The sequence below is a fragment of the Tiliqua scincoides genome, chromosome 6 (genome assembly GCF_035046505.1).
Source record: "Tiliqua scincoides isolate rTilSci1 chromosome 6, rTilSci1.hap2, whole genome shotgun sequence".
Taxonomy (NCBI): domain Eukaryota; kingdom Metazoa; phylum Chordata; class Lepidosauria; order Squamata; family Scincidae; genus Tiliqua; species Tiliqua scincoides.
Genome location: NC_089826.1, coordinates 65,626,360 through 65,640,842, shown reverse-complemented (window position 1 = coordinate 65,640,842; position 14,483 = coordinate 65,626,360). Strand labels below are relative to the sequence as shown.

Here is a 14,483-nt window from a genome sequence, read left to right as displayed (position 1 = left end):
GTTTCTCTGAACAAAAAGCCCCTAATGAATAGTCAATAAAGGCCAAGTCAACAGATGGGGGAGGGGCTGAGGCGTGTCAGGTGACTCTTGGCTCCCATTGGGGCAGAGAGTGAAGCAAAGGCAGCAAGTCTTGGCAGAGTCTGGCAGAGACAGAAAGGGGCAGAGGCTGTAGTGGAAGCTAAGGGTGAGAACCAGCCAACAGCCAAGGCACTCTTTGGGGTGCTGTCACCTGTTGCAGGTAGGACTTGCTCTCAGTAACATATTAACTCCATCTAAATGCTCAGACCCGTACATTTGTAAATAATGCAAGCCTTGTGAAGATACGATCCATTTCCTGTGAGCTCCAAAGAAGAGCAGAACCTGGATGGTGCTGCAGCCTGGGAATGTGTTCATTCATTTATTTAAAAATGGAAAGCTACGGGACTCTCCCTTTGTAGGTTTTTCAATAGAAGTGGATATAAAAATCTGCCCTCCTGCTTCCAGTGGGGCATTGGATTGCATGATCTTTGAGGCTCTCTACATTGTGTTTCTGGACTTTAACTCGGCACTGTGCTGCTCATGTTGCTTTATGTATTTTTGTGCCTTGCAGGATGGAACAGGAGGCTTCCCAGCTAGAAAAGCAGCACGTGCACAGCGTCTATAAAAGCACCGCCACCTATTTTAGTGAGCTTCAGAGCAAAGCATGGCCTCGTGTGCGACAGTTTCTACTGGATCAAAAGCCAGGCAGCCTCATTGCTGACATAGGTACCGTTCTCTGCGGAGTATGGTGAAAAAAATCGAGAAGACTTTCGCATCATCTTTAACCTGTGAGACCATCATAATATAGGGCAGTGGTTCCCAAACGTTTTAGCACCAGGACACATTTTTTTAAAAAAGATCTAGAAAGAGATAATATTTTATTTATTTATAAGTAATAATAACAACCAGAAAAATGACCCTCAAACTTTATCTCTCTGTATTTACACGCGCTTACAAACTGCAAGAGCTTGGCTCCTTTTGCCAGGCAATTAGCAGCTGTCTTGCAGACTACCCTGCAAAGAGCTGAACTCCTGCAATTTGCAGCTACAGTATCTGATTTTTCAACTGCGTCAGGACTTGAAGCAATTAGTTTTCTGATCACCCTTTACAATTTTGGCTATCCACCAAAAATTTGGTCACGGCCCACCAGTGGGTCCCAATCCATAGTTTGGGAACAACTAATGTGTATTATAAAATTCTTTTCTATGTACATATAAAAGCCAGATGATGTGTTGAGTCTTGTTTTATGCACAAGATACATTTATTCCATTGCAAGCCCTGCTGAAATGAAGGAAAGACGTGCTGTTATTTCTTTGTTCATGATATAAGCTCCAACCCAGAGCTCTGCATGTACTCTGAGGAGAACATAATACCAGAGTCCAGAATGTCTGACAGCTCAACCCTAACCAACTTTCAAGTGCCAATGCAGCTGCAATGCGACCCTGAAAAAACATTCCCTAATCTTGAGGAGTTCTCTGTGATTCCCTCCACCACCGCAGAATGTGGTGTGCATCCCTTTGGCATGACTGCACTGATACTGGAAAGTTGATCAGGATTGGGCTCTGCATTTCCTATTTCAGTGTTCTTCAATGTTGGGGTTGGGCTCCTAATGGGGTCGCTAAACCTTAGTTGTGGAATTGCAACAATTTACAGGAATGAAAAAGATTGAAGACCGCTGGACTAGAGAACCACCAGGTAAAAGGGGGAGGCATCTGGTATGGTTGGCAACCTTCAGTCTCAAAAGACTATGGTAAAAGCCTACAGCACCCAGTATTCCCAGGCGGTCTCCCATCCAAGTACTAACCAGGCCTGACCCTGCTTAGCTTCCGAGATCAGACAAGATCAGGCATGTGCAGGATTCATCTTGTATACCCCTTCAGGTATCAGGCGATTGTGTCCCAGTCCTGTTCAGGTTCTTAGCAATTGTGCTAAAATAGCTTTCACTAGTTCCAGGCTCCATGGCAACTTCTTGGTAACCAAATACCAAATGCTACCATGGTAACCAAGTATGTGGTTACAGTGAACAGCGCTGGGATGGTGTTGCGGAGGTGGGGACTAAGAGACGATAGGATGAGGGTGGGCGCATAGTGTCCTGGGAGGGAGACCGGGATTGATGGTGGGGTCCCAGTTTCATACTTCATTTATATATTTATATATTGGGATCATGGTATGATAAAAGGTTGAAGACCACTGGCCTATTTCATAGAAGGGACAGTCCCACATATAAATCCAGTGAACAAGCAGAGCTGTTCCCTGTCCATTGGCATTTAGTTGTGAAGCTTCTATGGGTAGTGGAGCTTGGCATGGTCGAGAGCTATGCCATGTGGACCAGATCAGTGACTGGGGAATTTCTTTTTCATATCTGCTCATTTTACTATTTCAGTGCACAGAGCCGTTTCTCTTACTTAACTTGGGAGAATATTGCTGGATCTTACCAAAGGTCTGTCTAGACCAGAACTCTGCTACCAGCTGTTTCTGGCCAGGAAATCTACAAACAGAGCCTGAAGGCAATGGCTGTCCTATGTGGTTTGTCCCCAGCATCTAGTGTTCAAAGCTCCTGAGCATAGAGGTTTATGCTACCATTACCATGACTAATAGACTGTGGTAGATTTATACTCCCATGGATTTGCTTAATTCTTCTTTAAAGCTCTTGAACTAGTTGATATTGCTACATCCTTGTGGTCATGAATTGCTTAACTTAAAGGTACCACAATAAGGTACTGAGTGGGGTGTGAGAGTTAGGCCCAAATCCTAACCAACTTTCCAACACTGACATAGCTGTGCCAAATGTGATATGTGCTGCATCTTGCAGTTGGGTGGTACTCATGGATGCCTCCTCAAAGTAAGGGAATGTTGTTCCCTTACCTCGGAACTGCATTGCCCTTTTGTCAGTGCTGAAAAGTGGATTAGGATTGCACCCTCAGTGTAGTGTACTGGTGAGAAGACTGAGCTCTGACTTCCTGGTTCAAATTTTACTTCTGCTGTAGACTTCCTAGGCCACACTTGCTCTGCCTCTGTCCTGTTTTCAATATGAGATAATAGTACTATATTATAGAGGTCCTGCAAAGGTCACTGAGATAATGTATTTTAAATACTTTGAATACAGAGAAAATGCTCAATGAATGCATTCTTAAAGATGTATGCATTAGACATTTTGCTCTTTTAGATTACCACTGTGGCTCTGGGACATGTGAATTAAGGCACACACATCATAATAAGTGTGTTAAGTGACCTTTGATCATTGGTTGTGGTGCGCCCACCTCCCAACCCAATGTAGAGGGAACACTGGCTGTTTGAAAACATTTATTTCTTAACCCATTTTTGCCCAGCTCACAAGTATACACATTTGGTCCCTGTTGCATATATGCAATGTTGGGCAGAAATGCCTTTACATGCTCCACTGTTCTGTCATAGTTACTGGAGATCACGTTCTCCTTTAGGAGGCTAGCAAGAAGAGTAAAATAGTTCTGTTCATCTAGCTGCTCACCTTCATCTTGCCAACTGTATGTTTTGCAAGGGATTATTTTCCCATCACTGTCTTACAATTATGTGGAGCATTTTTCAAAATGGTATTTGACAAAATACATCTGAAGGAGTTTGCTTTTAACTGGCACTTTTCTTGGCGTTGCTGTGGGTAGGTAGAAAGGAGATCCATTATGTAGTTCATTTTTCTTCACAGTTGTGCCATTGTAATTTATGTGAAAGAATGCGCCATTCTGCCAGGAGAAAAGGGTGGGCGAAAGGAGTCTTCCATGCATACCAAGTCACTGCAGATGAGAATGTACCTTTGGATTCAGATCTGTACTGCAATGCTTATTGAGGCCCCGTGAAACTGGCTGAGTGGAGATGGGGATGGAGGTGCACATCTTCATCTTTGACCACTTATTGTTACAAATTACTAAAGATGGATCAAATTCATTCTTATTTCGCCCAGTGCCTTTGACAGATGTCTAAAATGGTTGGTGTGCTAATATTGTAGAATGGCAGAATGAGGAAAACACACTGAGGCTGCAATCCTATCAACACTTATCTGAGAGTAAGCTCCATTGACTATAATGGAACTTACTTCTGAGTAGACATGAATAGGCTTGGGCCCTGAGCTGGTGTAGACAAGGAAACTGAGCCCAGCTCTTTGTGTAGACTGACACAGGATGTTCTTAAAAAATGCATGCAGAGTAGTTTGAAGAAGTCAGTTTTCACATTGACTTGATGTCCTCATTTTAAGGTGGGACTTTATTGATGTTTGATGTAAGGAACAGCAAGTTCCTTTTGTAATGGTTTGTGCCACTCTAAGGGCCAAATCTAAGGGCCCTCTAAGGGCTCACACACACACATCCCACCTGACTAGTTTTGAAAGGAAGAGGTGCTTCTGTTTGGAGAAGAATGCCTCTTGCTCATGCATTTGTGCTCATGTCTAGTCTGTCCCTAGGACTTTGGGCATTTGTAGTCTTACTGTCTTCAGTTACCAGCAGCCTCTCGACAATTGAGCAATATGGAGCTGTTTTCTATATTGGGAACCCACCCATGGGCTGCTGCCTGTTTAACAAAGATACTTGTTGTTTTTTTTTCCTTAAGGTTGTGGGACTGGCAAGTATCTCAGTGTCAACAGCCAGGTGTATAATCTTGGATGCGATTATTGCGACCCTTTGGTAGAGATTGCAAGAAGTAAAGGTTGTGAAGTGATGATCTGTGATAACCTTAATCTTCCTTTTCGGGGTCAGTGCTTCAATGCAATCATCTCTGTTGGAGGTAAGAATGTTTAATAGTCAGGGTGTCTGGAGAGAAAAAAAAGATGTCACTCTTTCATTGTATTCTCCGCACTCCAACAATTAGTGTTGCTCAGATTAGAAACAACAAGTGCTTTCACCGACATTTGTCCAAAGCAATTTTCTTTTCTCCTGCAGCTGTCTGTTGCACATTGTTCTAAATAATTGGCTTTCAGCTGGAAAGAAGTGAAGAGAGAGGCTCTTCCCCAGGCTTTTGAGGTGTGGATTAATGGTGAATTGCGAGAGAGTATTCTCTATGGAAGCCCCCACCATGGAATTCCCTGTGAGATGCAACAAGATCAATCTCTCTGGTGGTTGAAGAGCCATATTTTTCGGCAGGCCTTTACGTCTGACCAATATGTTTCTTTCTCTCTTTAGCTTCTTCCATTTTGTACATTTTCTGCTGACATTTAATGGTGACTTATGTTTTTGTTTTAATTGCATAGTGAGTGACTTGATGTACTCACAGGGATCAGCAGTTTGAGTAGATATTGCAGGCCCTCCCCTTGACAGAACAAACTGCCCACACCTTCTCTAGGTGGCAGTACTAGAGCCTGTCTTTCCATTCTTGCTTGAGCTCAGCTTTTGGCCACCATATCTCAAGATGTATCGTTGAACTGGAAACAGCAGCAAATGGCAACTGAAATGATCAAGGGACTGAAGCCCTTACTTGAAAGGCTATGGTGTTTGGGATTTCTTAGTTTTGGAGAAAAGATGACTAAAGGCCAACAAGACTAACAAAACCAGATTAACAGCCCAATCTTATTCCCCACCATTGTCTGCAATGCAGCCATGCTGACGGGGGGCAGCTACATACAATGTTGGGGGGGGGGAGACCAGAAGGCCAGCCACAAGTATTGACCTCTGGATAGGTCTTCTAGCAACCTATGGGTCTCCTCAGACCCATGTGAACTACGTAGCTGGCATAAGTCCTCAGAGAGAAAGGGGGAAGGCAGCTTGGGATAGGATCTTGGCATAAGTCGCTGCCATCAGGTTTCAGCCCTTCCCCCCAAACCACCTTCTACCTTGCCCCTCCCAAACCCAACCCCCCAGACTTCCCATAACACCTTCCTCACTGACTTACCAGGATTAGTGCAGCTCAGGCTCCACAGCGACAGGCGCCTGGACTTACTTTAGAGTAGATATACATAGGATTGCACTGTAAAGTATGCACATATTAAGAATTGCAAATTCTTAATTTATGCAAATCTGAACCTTTTATTGCAGAACTGAGATTTTCTAAATGAAGAACCTTAATTTTTTTGTGTATTTAAATGCAGAGCCTGCACATTCCCAAACATGAACATCTTTTTTTCTCTTCTTTCCCAGTGATTCACCATTTCTCCACGAAAGAAAGACGAATCAAAGCAATAAAAGAAATGGCCAGGGTGCTGGTACCTGGAGGCCGTATGATGATTTATGTCTGGGCAATGGAACAAAAGAATCGACGCTTTGCGAAACAAGATGTATTTGTTCCATGGAACAGAGCCCTGTGCTCCCGAATGCTTTCTGAGTCTAATAAGATTGGGCACAAGAACGACCTGGCACACACTGTAAGATCTGAGACTGTGGATCCACACCAACTCATGGGCTCTGTGTGCAGCTACCCTATTCCCCTTGATCAGAAGCCTAATGGCTGCTTGGCCGAAGCTTGCTGCATTAAAATTTCTGAAGATGAAGAAAACAGATTTTACAGAGCCTTGGGGAGATCTTTCCGCTCTTGGTTCTCCTCCAGATCTCTTGATGAGTCTGCCCTGAGAAAGCAAAGCGAGCAGATGGCACCTTTGAAGAACACAGTTGGATGGACAAACAGCCGTACTGTATCTGTTCAGCCTTTGAGGCACTGCAGTCTAGATCTAGGTTGCCAGGGACCATTGCTGAAAGAGCAGAGACTGGGTGACTATGACGACCTGTTTATGAAGCATGTGGATTATAAAAAAATGGAGTGGCTGACAGCTTCCAGTTCGCTGAGAGATTCTGATGGAGAGCCGCCTGTGTTGGTTCCTGACAGCAATGGAGAGACCTCATTTCTGAGTGGTCCTGTACAAAGCATAAACAATGGCTACATCCATCAAGATAGCGGCCATTCTCTTTCAGGCAAGCACTTCAAAAGAACTTTGTCTGCTGGCACCACAGATATTATGGTCAATACTGCTGTGGTGGTAAGAGACCAGGCAGCTCATGGACAGGATACAAAAGCCTTCATGCGCTACTACCATGTCTTTCGGGAAGGGGAGCTGGGCTCTTTGCTTGAAGAAAATGTGCCTGAGGTTCAGATACTAAGCTCAAGCTATGATCATGGAAATTGGTGCATTATTGCCAAGAAAACAGATGGACAGCCACAATCATGACCTTGACAAATGAGCTTTCCAGACACATTGCTTCCTATGGTATTTAGGTGCCCTTTCCTCATCTGTCATCCATTCTGTGTACATCAGTATAATTTGTGCATAAGGGTGTCATTGTGAAAAAGGGGTTAAGCCCATCATCATTTTGTATTGCTTTTAGAAAATCTGCGATTTTAAGATATTTTATAAATAAAACTTTTTGTAAGATAAGGAACTACACCTTTTTTTTTTTTTTTTAAACAAAGCAAAATATTCTGTTATCCGAATGAATATGAGCCTTGATTCTAGAGGTATCAATATATGTGCATGTCTTTTACTACTGTTTGGTTCAGGGGCACACTGATGCAGTGTAAAATGGTTTGTGTTTTAAAAAAATGCTTTGCTGTCTGAAAAGATGTGACTGCACTGTACTTGGGGTTCTTTTGCATAGTAGTGTTCTGGGAGGAAGTGGTGAGGAAAAGAACCTAATGATAAAATCAAGGCAACCAGAGCGATCAAGCACCTGGGAAAGGATCCAGGAAAAAAATAGCCAGCCAACAAAACTCTTTATAAGGAGACTGTGTGTTCACTGTGTTTCATTGTTGACTCCTTTTTTTTTTTTTTAATGATGCAAATTTAAACTAAGGCAATTGACTTTGCTCATTGTTAATACTCCATTGGTGGTGATGATCAAAATAGTTGAAGGCTGCAATTCTATAAACATCTACCTGGGACTAAGTCCCACTGAATTCAAAAGGACTTACTGTTGAGTAGGCATGTATAGGGTTGTGCTGTGTACAATCCTTGCTACACTTACCTGGGAGTAAGTCCCATTTACTATAATGCAACTTACCTCTGAGTAGACATAACTAAGATTTTATCATCAGACTACTGCCCTACACACACTTACTTAGGAGTAAACCTTATTTAATTTTGTGGGATTTACTTCTGATTAAACATGCATACAATAGTGTAGCTGGAGATGGGTACTTGGGGCTGGGTGATGCGATGATGCGGCCCATGCTTGTGCAGTCACCCCTTCCTTTGTGCATGTGCGGGCCTGGCCCTGGAAACAGCTATACTGAGACGTGGGTGGGAGGGACAATCTCACAGCTTTTGCCACGCAACGATAGTAAGCACTGTCATCCCCTTGCCCTCAGCAGAGATGATGGAAAACTGCCACTCTGCATGGGGGTGGCAGGGAACCCCTCCCCCAACCTCAGCTTCGTGATGCCACTGCATGCAAAGCTCAGGCTGCAACTCAAGAAACCAGCACACTTCCCTTTTAAAGGGTCAAGGCAGTTGAAATACCAAATATAGTAGTTTATCCTCATCTTGAAGTATTAAATTAGTGTTAGACCTGGTCAGTTGTAACCAGTGAGTGGGTTTTAGAGATAGGGTTGCCAGATTTTTAACACCCTCATGTAACAAAGGACCTGTCCAACAAGGTGTATGTATCACAACAACCTGATCTACAGAATGCATGGGTGAATCTGCTTTTGTCCATGCTGGGAAGAGCTTTACCTGTTGGTTTCTGCAGGCCAGGCTGCTCTTGAAAGAACAGGTGGTCCAGCCATTTTTTCCAGTTGGCAAACAGAATCAAAATGTGGCACTCCCCCTACCTTGGTTTAATTGTAAAGTTTCCATCCTTTCCAGAAGAGTACACCTGAAAATTCATCATATATCAAAGGATACCATCTTTTCAGTGGGAGTTTTGTTTTTCTTGAGCCTAGTGATGGAGCAGAGACACATAATTTCTCGAAAGAAAGGCCAGTAGCACTGCACAAAGGATCCTGGGATCCACGGTCACTTCAACGGCTCACACTCTTGTGCTGCAAACTACTTGTGGTACTCAAAGTGCTGGCTTTTCCCTATTGAAGAGCACTATGCAGATGTCGGAGATGATTAGTACTTTAGCATTCTGCAGTTACCAGGGTACTTAATTACTTTAACTATTCTTTCTGCAGCAGGTTCATCCATGTTGGTCTCTTAAGGAAAATGGGCATTGAGCTTTAGAGCTGCCACCCCAGTGGCATATATTAGCCCAAATAAATCTATTTGATTGTTATGCTAGAGTTTGTTGCCTCAACTCATTCCTGCTTTCTGCCACATTTCTCTTAATTGGCTCTGTCAGTGTTTATCTGGTGGGGCTCTTGTGCCTCTAACCATTGTGTAGCAAGCAGAAATTCAGCAGGTCACTTTATGTGGAAAATGGGAAAAGCTTTTCCTGTTGAAATTTTTTCTGCCAGTTACGTGTAAAAGGCACAGTATAGATGTGCATTCCTTAGCAACATTTTGACCTGCGACGGACCGCAGATACAATGGTCCATCAATGGTTTATTATATAACAGTTGGAAAGTAGTTGAAACTCCTGACCTTTGTGCTGGTTGTGTTGGTGTTTTTTTTAGGATGCTTTTCAGATCACGCTGGGCCTCTATGGGCCTCAGAATAGTCTGCAGAAGATACTTCCAGTTTTCAGAAATCTACTTTTGGTTTGCTTCTGAAAACTGGAAGATGCTTCTGCGGGCCATTGTGAGACCTATGGAGGTGTGGTGCGACCTGGAAGAGGCTTCTGGGGCTTGGTAATGACACCTCCACCAACACAAAGGTACGTTTTTCACATAATGATGAAATCATATCCCCGAAACAACAGGGATATATTCTCTGAACCCCATCGTTAAGCTATGCCTACCTATAGTCCTGTTGGTTGGGGGAAAGACTTTCTTTTAAGCCAAGAGCTTCCTTCAAATCCTTCCTCAGAATGAACTGTTCCTGTAAAGGTTTCCCTGGACAAGCCTCGCCTCACTGTCTCTTTTCTGCACTCTTTCCTCACTTAACTCTCTTGCATTGTCCGTCCATCCCCATGGCTCCTTTATCAAGATTTATCTCGTACCTTTACTTTCTTCCTGTTCACTAATTTAGGGATCATAGCACTCCACTGTTCTGTACAGAACCTTGCCCATAGTGTGCACTCAATAAGTGTTTGTTAGAAATGCTTATTAGCCATACCTAGTTTTATTTTTATGTAAATACATGTAGTGTGTGTGTGTGTGGGGGGGAGGGTAATGATCATATAGAATATGCTGTACAGTGTCTGTGTGTGTATGTGGAAGCCTGCTACAATTTTATGTAAGTGTTTTTACTGTATTATCGCACAGGTTTAACTAGAATTCTCAGATTAGGTGCACTGTAATGCTAGTGCCTGGGTTGTATACATCTCCCATACTTTAAACAGAGCTTTAAACATCTCCCATATTTTAAACAAACCTTTAAACAAATTTCTGCTTTGCCAGTGGAAAGGGATGAATCTACAAGCCTGAAAACTAGCCATCAACCTTTCTTTCTGTGTTCCAGCTCTCAGCAAAACCTTTTCCACTGTTGCTCAACTAGATTGAACTTAAAAAAAAAAAATGTAAACTCTTAAAATTTTTTAACTCTTTTAATTCACACGGGTTAATGTTTTATTGGCTGAGTTATTCTGCCCATGCCACTGACATTCCCTGTGCACTGAATACAAATGTGAAGAAATCCTAAATGTTTGTACTTTTATATCTAAGAATGGAGTCCTTTGGGGTACAAAATTCTCTAGAACCTCTATTGTTGTGCAAGTGCTCTGATCTTCTAATAACCAAGATGTCATTGCCTGGCTTGTCAATCAGAATAAGATTGCTTTCTGTGAATTGAATTGCACTTCCTGATTTGGTAGAAGATTGAATGATGAGAGTCCTCTGTCTTTTATCCAAGTGGATATTTACTACCACAAAATGCCCTCTAGTGGACATTTTGTGTCTCAGTCGAATCAACCCTCACTGTTCGGTTTAATGTTACAGTGCTTTTTAGTTTTCTGCAGGAAGAGATCCCCTATGACAGTGGTTCTAAAACTGATCCACCAGTTTGTGTAACGCTTCCCCCCTCCCTTGAATGGGTGGGGGAAAGCGAGGGAGGCAGCCAGGAGATCCCCAGGATCGTGTCGCTAAGGGGGGGCAAGGGGGTGCTTTGCACTTACTTTAAGAAGGCAGGGGTGCAGCAGGCTGCAGGAGGTGCGGGGAGCCCTGCGCAGTCCTGCACAGCACTCCCCTAGGCTTGGAAAGTTCACTAAAAGCGGGTGCAAAGCACTTCCGTTTTGCAGGAGGTGCTTTGTGCCCGCTTTTAGTGAACGTTCCAAGCCACGGGGAGAGCACTACAGGGCTGCGCAGGGCTCCCTTGCACCCCTTGCAGCCTGCTGCGGCCCCGCCTACATAACCTTGAGTGCAAAGCATGCCCCCTCGCCCTAGCCCCTTCCCCACAAGAACTTACTGAGGGAGTAAAGCTCCCCCAAAGTTTGAGAACCACTGCCCTATGTTATGGGAGGTATTATTGTACACCAGGGATGGCCACATGCCAATTTTAATATAACGAATGTTTGCATATGCCACTCTACCTGCCTCAGGCAGTGTCCCTGATGGGTGCAAAGCCCCATGCTGTTGAGAGGGACCTGGCACTGCTTGCCTTTGGTAGCATGCTTTGTCCCGCTCCGCCACATCCAACAACATGCCAAATGACCTATTCCTATCAATTTATTCCTATCAAACCTATTCCCATCAAACCCAGGTCAGCCTGATAAAGCCTGATAGTCAACCTGATAAAGCATCCCCAGAGCTATTGTAAGGCACTGGCTGGTGTCATCTAGAATTCAGAGAATAGAGCACAGTGGGCCCTTTGCATCTGAGGAGGCCGGGAGGCCATGCGTGACCTCTGGAGGGTTGAACATGGCCCCCAGGTAAGTAATTGCAATGCTGTGTGCCCCCCCACTTATTTCATTATCTGTGGAATTATTCGCAAAGGGGGGGTGTCCTGGAATGGATCCCCCATGGATACCAAGGTCCCAGTGTGCATTGATTTGAAGTGGGCAGATTTAGATGAGACGTTAATTAGCCCCCACAATTCTGGGTGTGCATGGTCATGGAGCAGGCACATGCTGGCCCTTATCCTGGTATCAGGGTAATTGGGGGGGAGATAGTTTGGACGAACCACCTTCCCCATGCAATTAATAAAACTCACTGGAAAGCAAGGTAGGCCAAGATGTGCACATGCTGTGAGTACACATGCACTTAATGGTGTGGGGCCAGTAAGACCATTAATGTATTTGTCCATACTGGCCCATTGCGCCTGTCTATATTTGACATAGCCTATCCATAGTGTATCCATAGCCTATCCATAGCCTATTCCAAGTGTTCCATTTGGGTAACCAGTATGTGAATTATTCTAACCTATTCTTCTTTTTCCTTGACATTAAGAGCCAGTTTAAATTTTAAAAAAAGAAAAAAGTCTTAGGCTTCTTTCCAAAGATGTTTGGACTTTGGTTGGTCTCCAGGAGAAAAACTGACCAAAGTTGAGGGGCAGCTACCAGAATGCCTCTTTGTGTGCTCTTGCAGACATTTGGTGCATTTTAAAGGTTGACGTTCAGGCCATTTCTGACTGACGTTACAGTGATAGTGGGGCTTAGGGATGGAGGTGGTGTCTTAGATGTGCTGGACCTAGGGATTTTTAGGTTTCATAGGTTATCACCAGCATCTTCAGTTGAGCTCAGAAGGCAATATTAACTCAAACCATCTTAAGCCTGGTTTGTCTTAACTGATCACGTGCATGTTGCTGAGCCTTGAAGTATTACTTGCAATAAAAACATCACTGGCAACAGTGAAACTACATTCACTTGTTTTTCAGAATTGCACATGTCACATCTTTCATACATGATATTGCTTTGCATGGACAAGTAGATACGACTATTTTTAATACATGGGGTGAAAGGGATTGGCTTTCTGCAACTTTCAATTAAATTGGTTTTCACTGGTCTGAAGAGTGTGAAAGCACTGAAAGCACAAATGGGTCATCAAACCTGCAACTATGCGTTCTTTGTGCTACATATTGACATTTGCTGTTTGTCATGTACCTGCCTGCCAAATCCTTTCGCTATGAGATGGACAATGCTAATGAACAAATTGATGTGGTTTTGTTTACAGGGTTAACAGGTGTTAACCTTTTTACAGGCTAGTAGTTTATTTGCATTATTTTGGCATGAAATTCAACGGGTGTTAGCCCAGACTCTGCACTGTTGTAGGGTAGTGCAGTGCATTAATGGGATCCAGGGGTTGTATTTATTAGCAAATAAGTTTGATAACATGTTTGCTTGCTTGTAGTGTAGCATAAGTATAAATTTTCATTGATAGCATAATACTTCAGTGGTGCATGTCTGTTCATTTTTTGTTTCCTGTGCCCTATCCAATTCTAGCAGCGATTCACTGTTACAGGTTCAACGTTTGTACCAAAAACACTATACTGTAACTACTGAATTTGTCCACATGGACATTAGAATGGTAATTGCATTTCAAATGTTCAGTGTTTGAAAGTATATTAATAAAGATTATTTCTGTTCTCCCTTGTATGAACCCACACCTGTGTATGTTCTCATGCTATTGTCTGATTGGTTAAAATGGGTAGAGCAGCATGTATGTTGGTTTTTTTATGCCCACACTTGTGTGATGAATGGGCACTCTCATAGGGCCATGTTTCCCATTTTTCCTGACTGTAATGGTTAGTTCCATTCTAGAAGATAGGAGACCTGATTTATGAATTGAATATCTCTCAGGTTCCACCAAGGGACTTAATGTACTGAAGACAGGGAAGAGTCTAACGATATAGGAGCTTCATATAATGAAATGAGAGTCCCAACAGGCCAAATATTCTTTATGCAGGAGCAATAGTGTGCACTGCTAAAACAGTAAAAGTACTTTGTTTTTCCACTTGAAAATCTGTTTCAGGGCAACCAATTTAGTTTTATTGTTTGTCTGGTGATTAGGGGAAAAAACATAGGGAAAGACAGGAGCATTTTTGCGGAACTGTAAATGCTTTTGACTCGAGGAAAAGTTTGCTGTTAGTTGGCCCTCTTCTGGAGTGAAAAGGTACATTTTGACCAATCTGTTTGGTGGCCAAACTTGCTTAACATAAGAGTCACATACAATAAACTTCAGGTGTCTGAGAGCCACAGTGTTTGAGAAGCATTTAAGTTCTCAAATATATCTATTTACCATGAACATTAAACATATTTTAATCAAGTGGATTCTCAGTTTATACCTGGTAAATAGTTATAAAACTTGAACATTTCTTGTTTACCTTGTATATTCATTGTGATGCAAAAAGGACCTCAGCCAACATATTTCCAAGACCAAGAGGCAGACATTATATGTCAAAGAGCCACATGTGGCTTTGGCCACCCCAGGGATATAACCCTTGTCACTGTAGTGCATATGATCAAGAGATCATGTGCACTATAAAGTGCAAATATAAGTGCAGAAAGGAAAGTATTGGCTATAGTCACCTCTTGATCATTTGCACT

At 43.0% G+C, this 14,483-nt stretch overlaps 1 protein-coding gene across 1 annotated transcript; it reads left to right on the top strand.

Moving 5' to 3' along the window:
• Positions 1 to 590: 590 nt before the first annotated feature.
• TRMT9B (tRNA methyltransferase 9B (putative)) lies at positions 591 to 7,135 on the top strand. Its single transcript, XM_066632908.1, has 3 exons — positions 591 to 744; positions 4,594 to 4,767; positions 6,114 to 7,135. Exons 1-3 carry the CDS (start codon positions 591 to 593, stop codon positions 7,133 to 7,135), a joined length of 1,350 nt encoding a protein of 449 aa, XP_066489005.1.
• Positions 7,136 to 14,483: the final 7,348 nt, after the last annotated feature.

Excerpts from the sequence above, each read along its gene's own strand:
- TRMT9B (XM_066632908.1), top strand. The coding sequence starts at position 591 with ATGGAACAGGAGGCTTCCCAGCTAGAAAAGCAGCACGTGCACAGCGTC. Across the intron at positions 745-4,593 it reads CAGCCTCATTGCTGACATAG|GTTGTGGGACTGGCAAGTAT; the intron begins GTACCGTTCTCT and ends TTTTTCCTTAAG. Across the intron at positions 4,768-6,113 it reads TGCAATCATCTCTGTTGGAG|TGATTCACCATTTCTCCACG; the intron begins GTAAGAATGTTT and ends CTTCTTTCCCAG.